Source organism: Sus scrofa, chromosome 5, assembly GCF_054392235.1.
Source record: "Sus scrofa isolate SSC_HxYL_T2T_F1_AM1 chromosome 5, Sscrofa_HxYL_maternal_Yorkshire_Landrace_v2.0, whole genome shotgun sequence".
Lineage (NCBI taxonomy): Eukaryota > Metazoa > Chordata > Mammalia > Artiodactyla > Suidae > Sus > Sus scrofa.
In genome coordinates this window covers 111,624,432-111,647,574 of record NC_139387.1, presented here as the reverse complement: position 1 = coordinate 111,647,574, position 23,143 = coordinate 111,624,432, and the positions used below count along the sequence as shown (strand labels likewise).

Here is a 23,143-nt window from a genome sequence, read left to right as displayed (position 1 = left end):
CAGGATCCCCGACCCACTGAGAGAGGCCAGGGGTAGAACCCACATCCTCATGGATACTAGTCGGATTGGTTTCCGTTGCGTCACAAGGAGAACTCCGATTTCAGTATTTTATGTGAATTCTTTATTCTTTATTTTAATCCTGGAGGAGGAAGTTGGGATGAAACAGTGCAGGTGTCTGTGTGAGCACCAGGGTCCCTGTTTCTGGGCTTTCTAAAATCGCCTCATCCTGGTAGGGAGAACAGCCCTAGCTATGCAGGTATCAACCCTGACGCTTTACACCCTTGAAAAATGATGTGGTCTTTCCCCATAATCTCTTGCAATTAAACAAACAAAATCAAAAACCTCTCTTAGTTTTAATGCCCTCTTTCAGACAGTACCCTAGAGCCCGTTCTCGGGTTTCTTCCCTGTCTCTACTCACTCTTCGTGTAGGTAGATAAGGGAGGGCCCTGGAGAAAGAGAACCAGGCACGGTTTGCTGACATAAGAGAAGCCGTTTTTTGGACTAAACCATTTTGTGATCTAAGCCTGACCATAATGCTTACCTTTCAACAGGTCTCAATAAGAACCAGCTTAAGGGAGCAAAAGAACGAATGACTGTTCTCAGGCAAGAAAAACAACAATAGTAAAGATTAAAAAAATCAGTTGTAAAAGCCCAGGTCTGTTTCAGTAGGAAAGATTAGCCTGACCCACTTTCCTGAGCTGTTTTGCAGAATTTTTTATTTTTATTTTCTCAGAGCCCCACCTGCAGCATATGGAAGTTCCCAGCCCAGGGGTCAAATGAAAGCTGCAACTGCTGGCCTACACCACAGCCGTAAGGTCAGATCTAAGTCATGCTGAGTGAGGCCAGGGATGGAACCCGCATCCTCATGGATACTAGTTAGATTCTTAACCTGCTGAACCATAACGGGAACTTCCCTTTCTTCTATATTTAGATGAGAATAAAACTAGAACTATGTGAATAATTGTTTGATTTGGCAGTTGATGCTTCTACATCTTTACGTTGATTAATGAACTTTCAATATCTGAATTTTTGGTAAGTGTAAATTAAGATGTACTGATATCTTTATGAATGCATGCGCTTGGTGTCTAAGCCAGGCAGGCAAGTGGTGCACAAGCATTATAACCACAACCAAAAACAAAACAGGCAGACTGCTCTCTCCCTTGTTATGAAGTTTTTAGGAAATAAAATCAGATTTTTATTTTAAAAGATAAAAAGCTTATTTCATCTTGCTCAACATGAGCTTGTGTGTTCTGATGGAAACGTCATAAAACTGGGTTGCGATGATGGTTGTACAACTATAAATATAATAAAATTCGTTGAGTTTAAAAAAAACACTCCCAGGAGTTCCTGTCGTAGTGCTCTGGTTAACGAACTCGACTAGGAACCATGAGGTTTCGGGTTCGCTGCCTGGCCTTGCTCAGTGTGTCGAGGGTCCAGCGTTGCCATGAGCTGTGGTGTAGGTTGCAGACGCGGCTTGGATCCTGCGTTGCTGTGGCTCTGGCTTAAGCCGGCGGCTACGGCTCTGATTCGACCCCTAGCCTGGGAACCTCCATATGCCACAGGAGTGGCCCTAGAAAAGGCAAAAAGACAAAAAAATAAAAAATTAAAAAAAAAAAACAAAGCACTCCCAGACTGGGACTTATAAGGCTTATGATCTAGTTGCTACTGTCTGTGACACTAGAAGAGTCACACCTGCTCTGCCCTCCGTTTTCCTGTTTATGAAATAAATTGATTAGAACACATGTCTGAGGGTCCTCCCAACTTCAACGCTCTCGTGTTGCTAATTGTGAGTCTCAGGGCAGGTGGGTGGACAGTTATTTATGGGACTAACACTGTGAAGGCAGAAGAGCCAAACAGTGAAAAATCTTGACCTCGGAAATACAACCAAACTGTTAACAAAGCAAAACTCAGTTTATCTGCTGCCCCTGCAGCCAGGGAGAATAATGCCTTAACAGAATCAAAAGGGAGGAATCAGAGAAAGATGATGTAGGATTTGGGAGGTCTGGGCTCAAGGGGATTATGGCAGATATTTCAAAGTGGAAAACAGATTGAGATTAGGTAAATTTGAGAAATAATACTTTAGGGTGGGTGGACATTGTGAGGCAAGAATCTTGAAGTGAATCATAACAGGTAAACTACAGTTTGATAAGGGAAATTCTTAGATAAGCTGATTAGCAGTGATTTCCTGACGCAAGCAGTCAAGTTGTTTGTGGCCTTGCACTTTTATTATTCTGGGCAAAGTGTCCTGGAACAAATAACTAAGTCACGCTGACACAGGTGGTCTCAGTTCCTCGGCCTTCCAGCTGTGCGGTGTCAGCGCAGGCTCCCCAGTTCTCGGGAACTTTAAGTTGACACTGACCAGCATAGCTGGCAGGGGAGAAGCGGTTGATGAAAACTCTACTCCTACCTCTCTCGAGCTCCGTATTCATATATTCAGCTTCTTTCTTGGCAATTCTTCTTAACTCTACTACGTATTTCTCAAATTCCAAAGAGAACAAATAAGAGGTCACACAGATATTCTCCGCTTCAGGAAACGGGACCTTTACCTGCTCAGTTACTTAGGTCAAAAGCTGGGGCGCCCCCTCTTCTCCTTAAACCCCTGCGGACGTCTTGATGGTTGGATTTCTAGACTACAGACCAAATTCAACCACTTAGTATCTTCGGTTTTAAAATTCTAGTTCAGGCATCATCACCTCTTGCCCATGCACAGACTCATTACGCAAAATGTCGTTTGGCCTTTTCTTTTTCTGGAATATACGTGTTTATTCCCATCGCAAGGCCCTGTAGTTGTCTCTCCCGTGTAGACCACCGTTCTTCTAGATCTTCCCGAGGCCCCTCCTCCTGGTGGAGATCTCCTGAGAGCTTTTCTTTTCTTAGAGAGGACTTTGCTGAGTCACCGTAACTACACTTGGCCTCTCTCCCCCATCATTCTATCCCATTGCCATATTTTATTTGTTTTATAGTAGTTCTACTAAAGATTTTGGGGTCAATTAATTAACATATTTGCAAAAAGCCTGGTAAAGATATCTCTATTTTATGTACACTAAGTAAACTCTTCGTGTGTGTGGCAAATATTTAATTCTTTCTCTTTTTTTTTGGCTTATATAGAGAATATTTATTGTTTGGGGCCAGCATCCTCTGCCCCTCTTTCTTTCTTTTTTTTTTTTTAATTATTCAATGAACTTAATTCTTAAATTTTTAAAAAATTCTCCAAATATGAAGTCATAGGTGGTAGCAATGAAACCATGCTCACTGGTTTATACAAACTCTAATTTTCATATAAGGAATTTTCTATTCATATTAAAAATCTTTTCTATCGTTCTAAAATGTATCCTTCAATTAGACAAATAATTACAATTCAATGAATTCTTTTGAATGTCAGCTATAAAACAATTTTATTAGTCTCTAAAATTAAAAAATAATAAAAGTTTGACTTTAAAAAATAAAAAAACAAAAGCAAAGGAAGGAAAGCGCCTACACCATAGCTCATGGCAATACCTGATCCCTGACCCATTGATCGAGGCCAGGGATTGAACCCGCATCTTCAAGGATACTAGCTGGGTTAGTTAACTACTGAGCCACAATGGGAACTCCTGCAAAATCATCTTAAAAGAGGGAGTCCTGTTCAGTGTCTAATCAATTGCATCAATATTTGCAAAAGATGAGAATTAATAAACAGACAAAAATATGACATAAAGGCAAGCCAGGTCCACAGTATTTAGTTTGTCTCAGTCCACGGAGAGTGGGAGCCTACGTACTGGACTCAATCTGTGGACAGACCATCGAGCAGCTCCACAGTTTCCTATGGGAGAGATTGACGAAAGGCAATCCCTGCACTGAGAGAAGGTAGAAACTTATCTTAAAACCCTTTTGCAAATGGGCACACTGTTTTCACCTCAATTATACTGTTATTTAAGTTGCTTTAGGTGTTCTGAAGCCAAGTGGAGAAGGTTAAGGGGCTCTCAGGCCGTCTTGGTGCCCTGCTGTACAGCTGCATGTCTCCACTGTATCTTGGGAGCCCTGGGATTTAGAGGAATGCACCTTGATTTCTAATACACTTATAGTAGTTATTGGCGTGGTACTTTCATCAAATGATTCAGTCTTTCTGGACTTTTGTTTGCTTATCTGTAAATAAGTATAATAGTACTTTGGTCTTAGTTTGATTATTTGTATCAAGATTGAATGTGTAAAAATGCCTGGGATATAGCAAGCAATAATTAAATGCTGGTTATTACTATAACAGCCTAATGCATTAAATACTTCAGTCATTTTGTCACCTCCCCAATCTCCTTACCACTGTTTAGTGTCCTAGGCTGCTGTAACAAATTACTACAAACTCGCTGACCTAACGTACATTTGTTATCTTACAGTTACGGAGGTCGGAGGTCCAAAATGGATCTCGCTGGGCTAAAATCCAGGTGTTGGCAGAGCTGTATTCCTTCTGAAGTTCTAGGGGAAGATTGTTTTCTTTCCAGCTTCTAGATCTCAGCCTTAGTCTGTGGCCTCCAGCTGGTGATTATATAACTTGGCCCTGTTCCTGTCGCTACTTCTTCTCTGATGCGGAGGTTTCTGTCTCTCGTAAAGACCCTTGTGATTGCTCCGGGCCTACTAGATAATCCCAGAAACTCTTACCATCTCCCTCTCAGATCCCTGGTGTAAATACATGTGCAAACTCTCTTTTGCCTTGTGAGGCGTATACATGGTTCTCCACAGGAACAACTGAATGGGAGGCATACGCCTATCTGCTGATAGCTAGATAGCTAGATAGTCCTTGTGATAAGGAGCTGGCTCCTGTGACCACGGAGGCTGGCAGTGTGGCCTCCATCATCTGCAGTGTGGCCAGGAGTCTCAAGACCCTGGAGAAGGGATGGTGCGGGTGAAGTCTAAAGGCCGTCAGTTGGAGAATTTTTACTTGCTCAGGGAAGCTAGTCTTTTTGTTGAATTGAGGCCTTCAGCTGACTGGATTAGACCCATCCTCATTACGGAAAGCAATCTGTGTTCATGCCTGTAAATGTTAATCACATTTGAAAACACTCTCCAATGTGACACATAAAATTAACCATCACGACAGGTGTCAGGAATTCAGATTTGAGCATCTTTAGGGGGTGGCCATTATTCTGCCTACAACAAACCTCTCTCTCTCTTTCTCTATATCACATACTGAGCTCTGTGCTAACCACTAAATCTATAAAAACCAGATAGCCCAGTTTTTGCTTTTAAGGAACTTACATTTAGTCAAGAGGACATATAAATTGATAAGTACAATACAATAGAGTAGGTGTAATGATACAGCTATGCACAGTGTGCCATGACAATACAGAAGAGAGGCATGCAGTTGAGCTTGGGGGTGGGCCGTGCAGGTGGAGAAGGTTGGGGTGACAAAGAAAGCCTTCTTAAAGTGGATGATGCTTAAGTTGAATTTGTAAAAAATATGTAGGAGTTATAAAAAGGGAAAAGGCATTGCAAGCAGACAGCTCAACCTGAGTACAGAGAAGTAACTGTTCCTCTGATTCTGCGTTCACCTACTAGATTTCTTATTATAATTTAACTTCACCTGAAGGTTTTTTTTTTTTTTTTTTTTTTTCCTATGAGGAAAGAATATGTTGGCCAGAGAACACAAGTGCCCATTCTCTTGGGAAAAAAATTTCTAAGTGTAAATTAAAAAAACCGAAAAACCAAAAAACAAAACAAAACTGGCATTCAGTTGTACATACCTATCTTTGAGGTGTGATGGTCAGTACTGGTTACTGACCAAACAACCATCTTGCCCTTTTTCTTTCCTAAAAGAAATCCAGTTTGGTTCAGAGATTTAGTAGTAGCATACTCAGGGAAAGTGGGTCCCTCCCTGGTCCCAGGGAAAAGTTTGTGACTGTTCTAACTCAATGGAAATGTTCTTTGTGTTGTTCTTGTTGTGATTGGTTTAAGGGAGGCATGTGACATAGTTGCGGCCATTGAGAAAAAAGAGAAAAGAGAAGTTGGTTGGGGACTTCTAGAAAAGATTTCCCCTCCTGATAAAAAGAGAGATACATTGGAGAACCTGTCAGTTTTTTCTTGCTTTTTGATTTTACTGTTTCAGACTGGGATGTTTGGAGCTGTGGCCGCTATTTTGTTACCATGAGGAAAACATTATGACATACCAAACATGAGAGCAGAAAGATGAAAAAAGACTGGAGCCTTAGTGACATCACCTGGCAGCTGAACCAGAGGTCCCTGATGGAGGCCAGAGAAGACTTCACAGCGTGTGTCTTTCCGAGATTATCTGCAGAATAATCAAACTGCATTACCTAGATTAACACCTTACACATTATTTATAAAAGAGCATTTGTCTCTTTAGCTTTCTTTTTCTTTCTCTTTCTTTCTTTCTCTTCTTTCTTTCTTTCTCTTCTTTCTTTCTTTCTCTTCTTTCTTTCTTTCTTTCTTTCTTTCTTTCTTTCTTTGGTTGTGCCTGTTGCATGTGGAAGTTTCTGGGCCAGGGATCGATCCCACACCACAGCAGTGACCCAAGCTGCTGTGCTGACAACACTGGATCCTTAGCTCACTGTGCCACAAGAGAATTCCTCTTCAGCTTTTCATAGTCTAATGTGCCAGAGTCCAGAAGGATGTAGAGGAAAAAAAGAGGAATCCATCTTGAGAATAGATTGATTTCAAACATTTTCTAAACCCTTTATATAAACTACTAAACTTTGGACTTAGAAATCAAGAAAAATCACTTCACTTCACATACTCTTTTTCCCGCCAATTTTTGGAACTTTCTTTTTCTTTTTAAAAATTTTTATTTTGCATTTATTTAGTTTTCATTTTTAAAAATTATAGTTGATTTACAGCATTGTGCCAATTTCTGCTGTACAGCAAATTGACTCAGTCATACATATACATACATTTTTTGAAACTTTCTTGTTCTGATCAGGTCTTAGGTATTAAGGAAATTCTTTTACTTATAGTATTTCTGTACTTGACCATTACATTAGAAATATTTCAACTGTGTATAAAACTGTTGTTTTTAAAGACATACAGAGATGTTTCAATTTAGAAATAGGTTCAATTTCCTTTTGATTCCTTTTGATCATAAATTTTGATTTGTATTTCTACATAGGAAGTGATATCCTCCCTGAGATTCTCTAATAAGTATGAAGTTTATACATATACACCTTTAAAATCATGAATTTCACTGGTTTGAGTTAACAAATTAATCCATTAACAGGTAGTTAATTAATGAAAGAACTAGAGAGCATACTTAAAATGAATATTCCATTTAGCACCACTTGGTGTTTTTCAAACTATGTTTTATTACCATTAAAGTACAATAAACAGTCTAAGCCATTATTGTGCATGTTTGCATTATATATTGATTTATAGCACATTTAAGTAGCAATTATTCTCACCACTGCAAAGTGCTTATGCTCTGCTCACTCAACATGCAAACATTTCAAATTATAATACATTAAGATGTCAGTGACAAAAGGGAACATTCTAAAAATAAAGTGATTCTTAAGCATTTTATAAAGTGACTAACTCATCCTTCGCCAGGGAGCACATACTCTATACTTCTTCAAATGCCTCTTATCAACCCTTATGAAACAGAGACATACTTTTAATTATTCCGTATTGGTGGGTAAGTTTCAAGATATAGTGTCTCGTGGATTCTGTAGCTTTTGTTATTATTAAGAATTAGACATGCTTTCCAGGCGAGGAGTAACCTTGCAACGCACAAAGATAAACTAATGTGGAGTTCCCATCGTGGCGCAGTGGTTAACAAATCCGACTAGGAACCATGAGGTTGCAGGTTCGATCCCTGGCCTTGCTCAGTGGGTTGAGGATCCAGCGTTGCCGTGAGCTGTGGTGTAGGTTGCAGACTCGGCTTGGATCCCCGAGTTGCTGTGGCTCTGGCCTAGGCTGGTGGCTACAGCTCCAATTGGACCCCTAGCCTGGGAACCTCCATATGCCGCGAGAGCGGCCCAAGAAATGGCAAAAAGACAAAAAAAAAAAAATAAAATAAATAAATAAATAATAAGTAAATAAACTACTGTACACTTTGTTGATCTTCCTGAGGACCTTTTCATCTCCATTTTTGGCTAAAACAGTACATGATCTGACATCTTTAAAGAAACCTTTAGTGATTCGCAGTTCTCACTCGTGGAATGCAGAAAATGCTCAAGAAGCACTGCTTGTATGAGTCAATGAAATTAACTTGCTATTTCTTCACCCCCTTGATCGCCTTGAAAATTTTCTCTGAAGTGCTTATGTGTGAGCCAGACATTCCACTACCATTTTTAGGGGCTTCCGAAGTCTAAAAGATTTGATTAAAGAAAGTCTAAAACGTTTTCTGGATGGCTCATGAAAATGTTGTTTAGGGCAAGTCTGATCCTCGGTGAGCCCATGTTTTCGATTGTCTTACTCAGAAAAGAGCTTTATTAACTTGTTCTTTCGACACATAGTTATTGTGTGCCTGCAGTGGGATGGATGCTAGATCCCTGACCAAGACAAAACTGGTGGTCCCTTGCGCATTTCAGCCCGAGGGGAGGGAGGGGAGGGGAAAGGTAGGGATTTGGCGGCGCCTGCAAGGGAAAGAAAATGGCGCATTAACGGAGGGCCTCTCTGGGCTGGTTCCTGCACTGATCACCACCCCTGTACGATCACACTTCAACCTCACAGCCTGTGCGGAACGTATTTTTATAATTGTCCACATTTTGTAGATGAGGAACTGAGACTTGGAGGAATTTCTAACCTGCTGAGGAGTAAAGAGCTTATCAGCAGCAGAGTCAAGAATTCGACCCGTTTCCCTGAATCGGCATTCTTTCCACTTACACAGGGTGCCTCTGTTATCTCATGGTGGTATCTACCGATAAAGACTTTGCTCCTTCTTATTTGAAAATAAGATGTTTCCTTTATACTTGAGTTGAAGCACTTTCTCTGTGCATGTGGCAAGCCAACTGGATGTCTTTGGGCTTATATGCTATTCTTTCTCCTTGATAGCTAGTGGGTTGTCATATTAAAATAAGCCAATCAGAGAGGACTCTGGTACACAGATTATATATCTAATCTTGTACGTATGTAAAAGATTATACATGCACATATATACTTTGTGTGCGTAATTATATATATAATGGAAAAAATTGGCAGCATGTGTGAACAAATGTGTGAAAATTTCAGCAAAGTGATGGAGATTTAAAAAGAATCAAATGAGGAGTTCCCTTCATGGCTCAGGGGTTAGTGAACCTGACTAGGATCCATGAGGATGCCGGTTCCATCCCTGGTCTCACTCAGCAGGTTAAGGAGCCGGCATTGCTGTGAACTGTGGTTCACAGATGCTGCTTGGATCTGGCATGGCTGTGGCTGTGGCATACGCTGGCAGCTGTAGCTGCGATTCGACCCCTATCCTGGGTACCTCCATATGCTGTGGGTATGGCCCTAAAAAGCAAAAAAAAAAAAAAAAAAAAAAAAAAAGAAAAGAAATGTTAGAAGTGAAAAATATATCAGCTACGAAGAATTTATTTCATGGGCTTGAAAGCAATCTGGATACAATAGAGGAAATAGTCACTGAACTTGAAGATATTAAAGATATTCAGGTCAATAGACATTACTCAAAACACAAAGAAAAATGAGAGATTAAAATAAAAATTAAAAAAAAATACTGATTATAATATCTAAGCCCTCTGGAACAACACCAATGATCTAAAACACATAATTGACGCCCAAGAAGGAGATGTCAGAGAATGCAAGAATTTCTAATAATTTAAGGACATCATCTCAGAGAACCAAGAAGCACAGTAAACTATAAGCAAGATAAATACAAAGAAAACATACATATGTATGTTATAGTCAAACTACAAAATCTTTAAAGTGCTGAAAGAAAAAAGTCAACCTAAATCAACCTACAACATACCTAAATGATTTCTTAAAAAGGAATACAACATAAAGACACTTTTAGATAGATTAAAAGATAAGAGAATTTGTTGACAGCTGACCTAAACTACAAGAAATGGTAAAAGAAATTTCATCTCAAGGGACATGGTATCAGATAAAAGGCAGGTCAGCAGGAAAGGCCTAATATATTTTTAAATTTTTCTTTATTTCACATATATATAATATGTTATATACATTTTATATATTCTTAAATAGATAAGTAGATGGATGGATGGATAGATAGATGGATAGGCGATAGATAGACAGACAGACAGACAGACAGACAGTAACCTGCCAAACTGGCAGGAAAATATTATGGAAAATAGAGTTCCATTTGTAAAGGCAAGAAATAACCACAGAGTAATTCATAGAATGCTAACAAGAGTGGTATGGAGTCATTATGAATGTGATTTAGGTGTCAGCTGGAGGGTCCCCACCCTGCAATCCCGAGCTCCAGATAGATGAACTAAAACCCCCTCCCCCTTTCTGTGTCTTATATTCTTCTCCTCCCTACGTGTTCGTGTCTCTTCCTTCCTTCCTTTCTTTCTTTCTTTTCTTTTCTTTTTTTTTGGCATGTTCGTGGCATGCACAATTTCCCAGGCCAGGGATTGAACCCTTGCCACATTAGTGACAATCCAGATCCTCAAACCACTGCATCACATAGGAACTACTCTACTTCTTGATCTTTGCTGTGACAATGACGCAAGCTGGGTCAAAGCGCAGGCTTTCTGTTCCCTCCTCCTATCCCCGGATTGTCTTATACGAAAAGATTGTATCAAGTAGCAGAAATTTCACTGAAGATAGGAGCCTGCATATCTCACTTCAAGTGACTGAAAATTGTGTGTAGACCAATCCTGTTCTGAAATATCCCTTGTTTATCCTGCTCCTGAGGTTTTCTCACTGGCTTCTTTACCCTTGTACCTCTCATCCTTCCACCATCACATAAGCTTCTGTCTTTATCCTGCCACCTTTCCGAACCTTTTGTCTCTTCTTTTCTGTTCTCTCTCAAGAGCTAAATCAAAATTTTCTCATGTTATCATGAAGATAAGCTTAACCACTCTTTTTTTTCTTTTTCTTTTTTTTTTTTTTTTTTTGTCTTTTTGCCATTTCTAGGGCTGCTCCTGCGGCATATGGACGTTCCCAGGCTAGGGGTTCAATCGGAGCTGTAGCCTCCGGCCTACATCAGAGCCACAGCAACTCGGGATCTGAGCCGCGTCTGCAACCTACACCACAGCTCACGGCAACGCCAGATGGTTAACTCACTGAGCAAGGGCAGGGATCAAACCCACAACCTCATGGTTCCTAGTCGGATTCGTTAACCACTGCGCCACGATGGGGACTCCTTAACCACTCTTTCTTATTGCTTTGTCTCCTGTCAGCACTCTCACATTCATCCCAGATCTGCTTCACTGCCTAAGTCCAGGTTCCTTGCTTAGATTGCAGTCCATATACATGGGGTTCCTTGCAGTTGTGCAGTGCACAGACAGAGCAGCTGTATCCAGCAGCCCTACCTTTACTTTTTAAAGTATATTCCTAACGAAAGGCTGTTCTGTTGTCAGCTATTATCCTAATAATCTCCCACCTACATTACATAAAAGACCTACAAAATTTTTTTAGAAGATTGAATAAGTGAAAGCTATGTTATACACTTGGATAGGAAGTCTAAGTAAAATTGTCTAGATGTCATCAATTCTAATTAAGATATTAGCAGGTTTTTCTTTTTTCTTTTTTTTTTTTGCTTTTTAGGGCCACACCTGTGTCATATGGATGTTCCTGGGCTAGGGGTTGGATTGGAGCTGTGGCTGCCAGCCTACGCCTCAGCCGCAGCAACTCAGGATCCGAGGAGCCGAGTCTGCGACCTACACCACAGCCCATGGCAACACCAGATCCCTGACCAGGCCAGGGATTGAAACCGCATCCTCATGGATACTAGTCAGATTCATTTCCATTGCTCCACAATGGGAACTCTTCTTTTCTTTTGTAATATGATGATAATTTTATAATACATTTGAATAACTGAACAGGAGACAATAGCAAAAAATAAATTTGTGAGAAACATTTATTAGACCCTAAAATGATCACTAACACATGTAACTGTCATCAATACAGTCGTTTAAGCAGCTCTTTTTCCATCTAGCTAACTAGCTATCTTTGATCTATTTTTTGTAGACATCCAAAGCGTCTCTTCTTTCAGTAATGTTGTCCCCTTCTTAAGGTACAGTGCATCACCTCCCAACCATGCATCCCATGTGGTTTCTGTGAAGCTGCCAATCAAAGGACCTTCCTACCTAGCCAAAAGGTGGACATGCAACACAGGGAGGGCCAATCTGGGTAAACTATCCTCTTGACCGTAAGGTTGGTCTAGGGATAGGTAATTGAGTCAAGTCACTTGGAGTTTTCCCTGGAAATAGTCAGAGGGAAGCTGAAAAAAAAATCCTCTTCTGAGAAAGATAACTGGGATGATATAAACCCAAGACTGCTGGCAGAACTGTTTTTGTGCCAGTGGAAAAAGCCCATCTGTTATAGGAAAGAATGAAGCCAAGCAGAAGTAAGTAAACATGAGAGATGGAGTGAGCAAGACAGAAAATCCTGAAGGTATTGTCAGTCTCGGTTTGAATTTCTGAAGCTCCAGAACCTACCTGCTTCTTCAAATTCTTCTCTCAAATCTCAAAGTCTTCCTAGTTTATTTCTAATGATCTAGACATAGCTATAGAGATAGACATGTTAACTACAGGGGACATTTCATATTTCTCTCCTGGTACCCCACCCGAAGGAAGAAAGGAAGAGATGCCACTCTGATTAGTCAGGATCCCAGACAGTTTCTCCTTATGATTTATTGGGTGATTCCACTCTTAGCTCCTGATGGTGATTATGGTGGGGATGGTAATGGTAGTGACAAGAGTATCAGTACTTGCAATAGTAGTGAGCAGTAGCACAGCTCCTGGGTGTGCCAGAAGATGCCTAGATGTCCTGAAGTTTCCCAGATATGTTTTGCTTCTTGATTGAGGTGGGGCTCAGTGGCTTGGAAAAGTAGATGATATAGAAACCATAATTGGTATGGAATAATAGGATATGAGCAAACAAATTACATAAGCTATTTTACACAAACCCTAAGGGAGTTTTATCGAGGGTGGAACTCTCCAAAATTCTCCTTTAGGGGACCACTGAGACTCTTCCTATTTGGGGAAGATCTGGGCATTCTATCTTAGCTTTGTGCTATCTAAGTCCAACTGTGTATTTCTTTGGGTTATCCTAGTTTACCCAAGTAGGGTAAGGCTTCCCGAGTATACCACGCTATTGAGACAGCTCAAGATTCCCATTATTTACTTTTTTTTTTTTTTTTCTTTTTATGGCTGCACCTATGGCATATGGAAGCTACTGGGCTAGGGATCAAATTGGAGCTGCAGCTGCAGGCCTTTACCCTAGCCATGGCAACACCAGATTTGAGCTGCATCTGTGAACCACACTGCAGCTTGCAGCAATGCAGGATCCTTAGCCCAGTGAGGCTGGGGAATCAAACCCACATCCTCACAGAGGCTACATCAGGTCCTTAAGTCACTGAGCCACAATGGAAACTCTAGGATTCTGATTCTTTCTGGTGTGCTTCTCTGTCATTCCCTCTCATTAATATCGTTTGTTTTTTCCTCCCTCTCATTTAGGGGAGCTCTTTTCACTCTAATGAGTCTTTTCTTTCTTCTATCTTGAGTATTTATTCATTGATCCATCCACTTACTCAAATCTATATATAATGGGTACCTAATATGTTCCAATCATTGTTCCAGTTGTATCCAGGTGCATTTAGCTTGGTAGGAAGACAGACATAGAAACACTTTAATACATAATTAAGCCCAACCCCATTTGGCAAGGCCATGATATGGTTGGTCTACCAACCTTGACTCAGTTTCTTAGTGTTTCCTGCCTGTTCTTTCCTGTGTTATCTACACAGTTCCCTCCCAGGGGTGTAGCTGGGAACACTTAGGCTAGTCTTCTAGTCATAGGCAAATTCTAGCAACTCCAAACCTTCTCATATCTCTGCTTAACAAGAAGGGGAAGAACAACTGTCCCCAACTATAATACACTGTATCAACCTCTATATGCATACCATAATACCAGAGGCCTGGCCACAATTCCAAAGAACTTGGCTTTCTCTAGGGCAGGGATAAGAAATAGGGAAAATTCCACATTCCTGCTCCTGCAAAATAATTCCTACTGCTCTACCAGAGATAGCAATGGCAAGACTGTAGAAAGACATATGAACTAGAAGACAAGATTTAGAAGTGACTTCACTGTTGGCTATTGAAAATATAATTCCAGAGAGTTCCCGTCATGGTGCAGTGGTTAATGAATCCGACTAGGAACCGTGAGGTTGAGGGTTCGGTCCCTGCCCTTGCTCAGTGGGATAACGATCCGGCGTTGCCGTGAGCTGTGGTGTAGATTGCAGACGCGGCTCGGATCCCGCGTTGCTGTGGCTCTGGCGTAGGCCGGTGGCTAGAGCTCCAATTCAACCCCTAGCCTGGGAGCCTCCATATGCCGCGGGAGCGGCCCAAGAAATAGCAACAACAAAAAGACAAAAAAAAAAAAAAGAAAAGAAAATATAATTCCAAACAATAAACTTGTAATCAACATAAAATTCAGTAACTCATTTATAGTAGTAATTATATTATTTATATAGATTAAAAATGACTTTTCAGGAGTTCCCCTCGTGGTGCAGTGGTTAATGAATCTGACTAGGAACCATGAGGTTGCGGGTTCCATCCCTGCCCTTGCTCAGTGGGTTAAGGATCCGGTGTTGCTGTGAGCTGTGGTGTGGGTTGCAGACATGGCTCGGATCCTGCGTTGCTATGGCTCTGGTGTAGGCTGGAGGCTACAGCTCCGATTAAACCCCTACCTCGCCTGGGAACTTCCATATGCTGTGGAGTGGCTCAAGAAAAGGCAAAAAGACCAAAAATAAATAAATAAATAAATAAACAAATAAAAATGACCTTTCAGTTTTGTACACTTTTTTAAAAGATTTTTATTACAGTTAATTCACCATGTCAACTTCTGCTATACAGCAATGTGTATACAATTTATTTACTTTCCTCTCATACTTCAATTGATTATCATCCTTAAATATCACCTCTTATGACAGTGGAACAGAGGCATGGCTTAATTACTGTTTAAATTTATAGCACAGTTTAACTGTATTTTTTATTTTTTTATGGATTGTGTAGGAATGCAAAAGTGTAATTGAATTTTAAAATGTATTTTAATATAAAAGTAGTGTATGCTTGTTGTACAAATAGAATTTAGAAATAAAAAGAAACTATTCTATCCTTTGCTCTTAAATTCCATTTCCCAGAAGTCAAAAAATTTGATGTCATTCCAGGTGTTTAAACATGTACAGTTGTTTCCCACAAATGAGCTTATGCCTACACACATACATTCTCATCCTTAGCTTTTTCCTCCCAACAATGTGTCCATGTTATACAGCTATTTCATAGTACAGATGTAACACATTTCACTGTTTATTGAAATACAATAAAAATTTTTAATTTTCACTATTATAAACATTGCTACAACTAGCAACTTTGTAACATATATTCTTGCACACTTATGTGATGTATCTGGAAGGCATATTTCCAGAAATAGAATTGGTGGGTCAAAGAGTAGATGTACTTGATATTTAGAGAGATATTATGCAAATGCCATCCAAAAAGTTGTGCCCACCTATGCTTTTACCAATGGCATGGACTAAAAGTATCTGTTTTTTTTGTTTTTTTTTTTTTTGTCTTTTTGCTATTTCTTGGGCCACTCCCACGGCATATGGAGGTTCCCAGGCTAGGGGTCAAATCTGAGCTGTAGCCGCCAGCCTACGCCAGAGCCACAGCAATGCGGGATCCGAGCCACATCTGCAACCTACACCACAGCTCACGGCAGCGCCAGATCGTTAACCCACTGAGCAAGGGCAGGGATCGAACCCGCAACCTCATGGTTCCTAGTCGGATTCGTTAACCGCTGCGCCATGACGGGAACTCCCTAAAAGTATCTGTTTTAAATCTTTGTCAGTCTGGTAGTAAAATATGGCATGCCATTGTTATCTTAATATGCATTTTCTTTCTTTCTTTTTTTTTTCCCTGGCTATACCTGTGGCATACAGAAGTTCCTGGACCAAAGATCTAATCCCAGCTGCAGCTGTGACCTATGCCACAGCTGCATCAATGCCTGATCCTTAACCCATTGTGTCACAGCAGGAACTCCTTAATATGCTAGATGAATGAAATCTAGCACTTCTCATATATCTATCAACCATTTATATTTCTTTTTCTCAGTTATATTCTTTTTGTGACTGGATGTTTATATTACAGATAATTTCCAAGAAAGAGTGCACATTTTTGAGTTTCATATTTAAAAACTGAAAAATTTAAAGCTTATAATTAGAATTATATAGGTGCTAGGGTCATGTATAATAAAATAATGATTTTTGACTCAAGGAAAAGCTAACCAGTCCATCTGGGTCCCCACAATGCAAAGCAGCAGTCTCCCTGTGCTCATCATATCCAGGAATGATAGTCCCAGACGTTCACATACTCTTTCAAAATCTGGACAATGATATGCTTTATTGTAACCATGAGACTCAAAAATAGAAAAATCATAGAGGATGGGTTGGCTCAGTACCAACAGCACAGAAAACAGCTTTTCAGAGGTTATGTAAGAAGGAGGTAAGAAACAACGTGATTATGCCATATGTAAAATTAAAAAGCTGGGATTGGCCCAGATCTCAGGCTCAGCTGTGGAAGTGACAGGGGACAGCAGTCAAATGTGAAGGAGAAAATCACCAGCACTGGTGTAAGTTCCAATACTATTTGCCACACAAAAATTAAACAAAGGACCTATTTATCTTTGTTTCAATTCAAGATAAGGAAATCTCCAACACAGGTAGGACAAACCAGCTGCTTTAGTTTTAGCTGGTTTGGGGTTGGTGGTTTTTGGCTGCAAGCAGAGGAGCCTGACTCGAACTAGTTCAGGCTAAAAGAGAATTCACCCATTTATGTCAAAGAATTTTGAGGGGTTAACAGTTTTAAGCATCACTGAGTTCAGGGCTGACTCTGAAGTGCTCTGCTTTATCTGCCAGCTCTGCCTGCTTTTCTCTGCTTGGGTTCCTTCTCAGGTGGGCTCTTCCTGCAAGGTGGAAGAGATGGCACTAGCAGCATGAAGGTTTTACTACAGAGCACCTGACAGATGCCAGGTGACTTCCTAAATACTGAAAATATAAACATGAATAAGACATCACCCCTAGTCTTTTTTTTTCCACTTAATAAAAATTTATTATCCACAGAATTCATCTTTATTTTAACAACTTTAACAACTACTGCCTTCCTTTTTGTTGACTATTTTTGTTCTCTTTCTCCATATAACTATTATAGTAAATTCCAGAATATATGTAATTTTTCATCCTTTCATCTTTTCACTGCCATTTATCTCACTTGCCCAAGAATGTAATCTTTATTTTTATTAATGGCTGCCTAATCCTAATAGTCCATTAGTTCAATACACATTTTTTTCTTTAGAGCAGTTTTATGTTCACAGCCAAACTGAAGGGAAGATACAGCTTTTCCATATACCCCCTGCCCTCACACATGCATAGCCTCCTCAATTACCCACATCCCCCATTAGAGTGATGTATTTGCTGCAAGTGATGAATCTACATTGACACATCCTTATCACCCAAAGTCCATAGTTTACATTATGGTTAATTCTGGGGATGGTGCATTCTACAGGTTTGGATAAATATTAATGACATATATCCACCATTATAGTATCATAGAGTATTTGCAATGCCCTAGAAATTCTCTGCACTTTGCCTATTCATTCATCACCTGTACCTACCTCCCAAGCCTGGGCAACCACTAATCTTTTACCATCTCCATAGTTTTGCCTTTTTCCAAATGTCGTATAGTTGGAATCATACAAGGTATAGCCTTTTAAAATTGGCTGCTTTCACTTAGTAATAGGCATTTAAGTTTCCTCCATGTCTCTTAACGGCTTGATAGCTCATTTCTGTTTAGCATTGAATAATATTCCATTGTCTGTAAGTACATTCCATTGTCTGTCTGTATAATTTATCCACTCAGCTACTGAAGGACATGCTGGTTGCTTCCAAGTTTTGGCAGTTATGAAAAAAGTTTCTATAAACATCCATGTGCAGGTTTTTATGTGTGGGCCTAATTTTCACCTCCTTTGGGTAACTACCAACGAGCGTGATCACTGGATCATACGGTAAGAGTATGATTCATTCTGGAAGAAACTGTCAAACTGCCTTCCAAAGTGGTCATAGCATTGTGCATTCTCAGCAGCAAATGCGAGAGAGTTCCTGCTCCTTCATCTCATCGCCATCGTTGGGTGTCATTGTTCCAGATTTTGACCACTCTAGTAGGTATGTAGTAGAATCTCATCATTGTTTTAATTTGCATTTCCCTGATGACGTAAGTTGTAGAGTGGCTTTTCATAAGCTTTTTTTTTTTTTTTATCACATGTAGATCTTCTTTGTTAATGTGTCTGTTCAAATGTGTCGCCTATTTTTAAATCAGGTTGTTTGTATTCTTACTGTCGAATTTTAACAGTTCTTCGTATAATTCGGATAACAGTCCTTTAACATATGTGTGTTTTTGCAAATATTTTCTCCCATCTGTGGCTTGTATTCTCATGCTTGTGACATTATTTTTCACGGAGCAGAAGTTTTTAATTTTAATGAGCCTAGCTTATCCATTATTTCTTTCATGGATCATCCCTTTTATGTTGTATTTTAAAAAAGTTATCACCATTAAGAGAGGTCATCTAAGTTTTTTCCTCTATCTTCTAGATGTTTTTATAGTTTCTCACTTACCTCTGTCATCCATTTGAGTTGATTTTTGTGAAGGGCATAAGGTCTGTGCCTAGATTCACTTGTTTTTTCTGCATATGGATGTCCAGTTTTTCCAGCACCATTTGTTGAAAACACTGTCTTTGCTCTATTTTAATGACTCTGCTTATTTATCAGATAAGTTCACCATATATGTCTGAGTCTATTTCAGGGCTATTTTGTTACATTAATATATTTGTCTAGTCATTCACCAATAACACACTGTCTTGATTACTATAGCTTTATAGTAATAAAGCCTCTCCATATATACTTCAGAATCATTTTGTCAATATCCACAAAATAACTTGTTGGGATTTTGATTGAGATGCCATTGGATTTATGTATCAAGTTGGGAAGAAATAACATCTTTTTTTGTTTGTTTGATTGATTTTGGCTGTGTCTGCAGCCTGTGGAAGTTCCTGGGCCAGAGATCAAACCCAAACCACAGCAGCTACCCGTGCCGCTACATGACGACACCAGATCCTTAACCCACTGCACCACAAGGGAACTTCCAAGAACTGACATCTTGACAATATTGAGTCTTCCTGTCTGTAACCATGGACTATCTCTCCATTTATTTCTTTAATTTTGTTCTTCAGAGTTTTGCAATTTTCCTCATACAGATCTTGTGCATATCTTGTTAGATTTATACCTAGTTATTTCTTTTTCGTAAGTCGCTTTGTGTTTTTAATTTCAAATTCCACTTGTTTATTGCTGGTATGGAGGAAAACAATTGACTTATGTGTATTAATCTTGTATCCTGCAACCTTGTTATAATCAATTATTAGTTCCAGGAGGTTTTTTTTGGTCAAATCTCTTAGATTTTTAACGTAGATGATCACGCCATCTACAAACAAAGACAATTTAATTTCTTCATTCCCAATCTTTATCCCTTTTATTTCATTTTCTTATTTTTTGGCATTAGTACCTCCAGTACGATGTTGAAAAGGAGTGATGAGAGGGAATATCCTTGCCTTATCTGTGATCTTAGAAAGCTTCTGGTTTCTTACCATTAAGTGTGATGTTAGCTGCAGGTTTTTTTTTAGTTTATAAATCATTTTGAGGAAGTTCTTTATTCCTAATTTACTGAAAGTTTTTATAATGAATGGGTGTTGGATTTCACCAGATGCTTCTTCTGCATGTATTGATATGATGATGTTATTTTTCTTTTTTAACCTATTGATGTGATGGATTATGTTAACTGATTTAAATTGAACCAGCCTGTGTGACTTGGATAAATTCCACTTGGCTGTACTGTAGAATTATTTTTATATATTGTTGGATTCAATTTGCTATTAGCAAAATATTATTTTGCTGTGGGGTGGAACAATTTGAACAATTCAGAAATCATCTTTTAAGGATATATATGTTTATATATGGAGAGGAAAAAGATAATTTTAGTTGTAGGTATTAATTATTTAAATTTTTAAAGGGATGTACAATTTTTATTTTTATTTTTATTTTTATTTTATTTTTGTCTTTTTGCCTTTTCTAGGACTGCTCCCACGGCATATGGAGGTTCCCAGGCTAGGGGGTCTAATTAGAGCTGTAGCTGCTGGCCTACACCACAGCCACAGCAACGCAGGACCCGAGCCACATCTGCAACCTTCACCACAGCTCAAAGCAACACCGGATCCTTAAGCCACTGAGCGAGGCCAGGTTTTGAACCCGCAGCCTCACGGTTCCTAGTCGGAGTCGTTAACCACTGAGCCACAATGGAAATTCCTACAATTATTATTTTTAAAACTGAAAAACAGAGTTGTACTTCTATTTTATTCTCTTAATGTGGTATATTTACCAATGGCATCTTCTCTCGGAGGGAAGTTGAGACGGTATAGCAGAGAAGAGAGGAGCAGGGAAACCAGATGTAACCACAGCAGTTTAGCTTCTCTTATCTGAATATAGTGCTTTTGGGTGTTAAGACTGTATCTCATCTCATTTACCATGTGCATTAATGATTTAGAAGTGGGAAAAGGACCACTCAGTGATGGAAATCCTTTCTGAGATTTCGCTAATAAGTCTTCATCTGTCTAGAAATGATTTAGGCTAGGAAGATAAAAGAGAATATTGAGAAAATTGAGAAGAAAATAAAAGAAGACTCTACAGCATGAGAGAGTTAGGATAGAAATCAGAAAGAAATTTCTGATAGTAAAAACTATCATAGAGCAGAACAAAAGTTAATTACAAACACTGCGGACTTCTCATTCTAAGAGCTTAAAAGAAAGTTATCATCTGTCTAGGACGGTACTGTAATTAGAATCATGAGGGTGAAGGAGACTTTCAGAGACACCTTTCCAAGCCCCTTCATTTCACAGATGATAAAACTGAGGCTGAGAAATTAAGTGAAAAAGTTAAGTTAGTTAGCTAGAAAGTCAGAACCAGTGTTCAGTTTCTTACAATAGCCTTTCTTCTATACCACACTTACTGATGAGAACTATTTTGTCTGAAGGCATTATAAACTAGATGACTGCTTAAATCCTTTATAGATTAAAGGCATTGGTCAGGAACTAAAGCCATCATTCATGCCTTTTTTTTTCACCCGGGGTCCATGGACTGTGCTCAGAAAGTCCTGAGCCCTCTGATATTTACACAAAATTGTGTGCATGTTTATTTGGAAATCTGTAGCTCCCAGTGCCTTCTCATAATGGACTAATCTAATAGCAAGAGTCCCCAAAGCTGAATTTGAGATTAATCTCAGAGAATGAAATTTGGAAAAATCATGCAACGAATGAGGTAACCAGTCGTAAAAAACCCAAACTCAAGAATGCGGGGTGGAGGAGTCAGGGACTCTCAGGCTCAGCACTTTGGGAGAAGTCTCTAGAGCGCCCGGTTATATCAGCACATAAAGGCTCGGTGGGCATGGAGGAAAATTCTCAAGTGCTGTGGATTTTGAAATGTCCAGGTGGTCAACTAAAACTGCATCACAGCCTTTCTCTCCCTTAGTACCTGTTAGGAAAAAAAAAAAAAAATCTAGGAAGCTCGCCAATTCAGCAACCAAAAAATGAAAGGGGCATATCCTAAAGTTTTGTTTTTGTTTTTTTAAAAAAGAAAAAGAAAAAATGGGACACAAAGGAACATAATATTCTGGATTGGAGCAGAGAGGAATGAAAGCCTACTTCTTAATTTTGCCCTTTCATCTATCTACCCATCTCAAGCTATACTCATAAAGATACCAAATATCTAAGGTTCATGCTTATATCCCCAAATTTGCAGAGAAACAAACCTAGTGCATGTCCTTATATTTTCTCATTTTCTCACAGTACATTACTAGAAATAGCTTCGAGAAATGCTGGCAATGTGGAGAGAGTGAACCATGGAGCTGACCCTTTACAATGAAAGTAGAAGCTTCAGGGCTGTTCACTGAGGCGGAGAGACACCTGACCTCTGAGGATACTTCCCTACGGGAATGAGACACAAGACAGAAAAAACAAACACTCAGCAAAGATGACATGACCCAGGTTTTCTCATGCAAGCTGTGTCTTGCCTCAACAGAGCTTACCTCTCCCCCACCACTTCCTCAAGGAATGGAAGAGTAAAGAGAAGATGAAATACTGTGTCCTCAAGCAGAAACTAAGAGTGGAAATGAAACTGGATTCGCATATGGAGGAAAGAAGTTCCTGTCGTGGCAAATCTGACTAGGAACCATGAGGCTGCTGGTTCAATCCCTGGCCTCGCTCAGTGGGTTAAGGATCTGGTGTTGCCTGAGCTGTGGTGTAGGTTGCTGATATGGCTTGGATGTGGCTTTGCTGCAGCTGCGGTGTAGGCTGGCAGCTGTAGCTCTGATTAGACCGTGAGCCTGGGAACCTCCATATGCTGCAGGTGCGGCCCTAAAAAAAAAGCAAGTAAAGATGTCACCCACATCATATCACAAAAATGGAATGTCTGGAGTTCCCGTCGTGGCTCAGTGGTTAACGAATCCGACCAGGAACCATGAGGTTGCAGGTTCGATCCCTGGCCTTGCTCAGTGGGTTAGGGATCCAGCGTTGCCGTGAGCTGTGGTGTAGGTCACAGAAGCGGCTTGGATCCCGCGTTGCTGTGGCTCTGGTGTAGGCCAGAGGCTACAGCTCTGATTCGACCCCTAGCCTGGGAACCGCCATATGCCGCTGGAGTGGCCTAGAAAAGGCAAAAAGACAAAAAAAAAAAAAAAAAAGAACCATGAGGTTGCAGGTTCGATCCCTGGCCTTGCTCAGTGGGTTAGGGATCCAGCGTTGCCGTGAGCTGTGGTGTAGGTCACAGAAGCGGCTTGGATCCCGCGTTGCTGTGGCTCTGGTGTAGGCCAGAGGCTACAGCTCTGATTCGACCCCTAGCCTGGGAACCGCCATATGCCGCTGGAGTGGCCTAGAAAAGGCAAAAAGACAA

At 39.9% G+C, this 23,143-nt stretch overlaps 1 protein-coding gene across 13 annotated transcripts in view; it reads left to right on the top strand.

Annotated features, from left to right (window-relative positions):
* The window catches only part of LOC146403622 (uncharacterized), a 145,227-nt gene extending 122,966 nt beyond the window's left edge, over positions 1-22,261 (top strand). For 10 of the 13 annotated variants that reach the window (XR_014804642.1, XR_014804635.1, XR_014804640.1 and 7 more), the window contains one exon: positions 6,077-7,323. Coding sequence is in view for 8 of the 13 variants with exons in the window: in XM_084957805.1 (XP_084813931.1) it covers positions 6,077-6,132 (56 nt within the window). In the remaining 5 variants the exon portion in view is untranslated. Of the gene's footprint in view, positions 1-6,076; positions 7,505-22,044 lie in introns of those variants that run through there. The other 3 variants (XM_084957810.1, XM_084957806.1, XM_084957803.1) reach the window with 3 other exon arrangements.
* Positions 22,262-23,143: the final 882 nt, after the last annotated feature.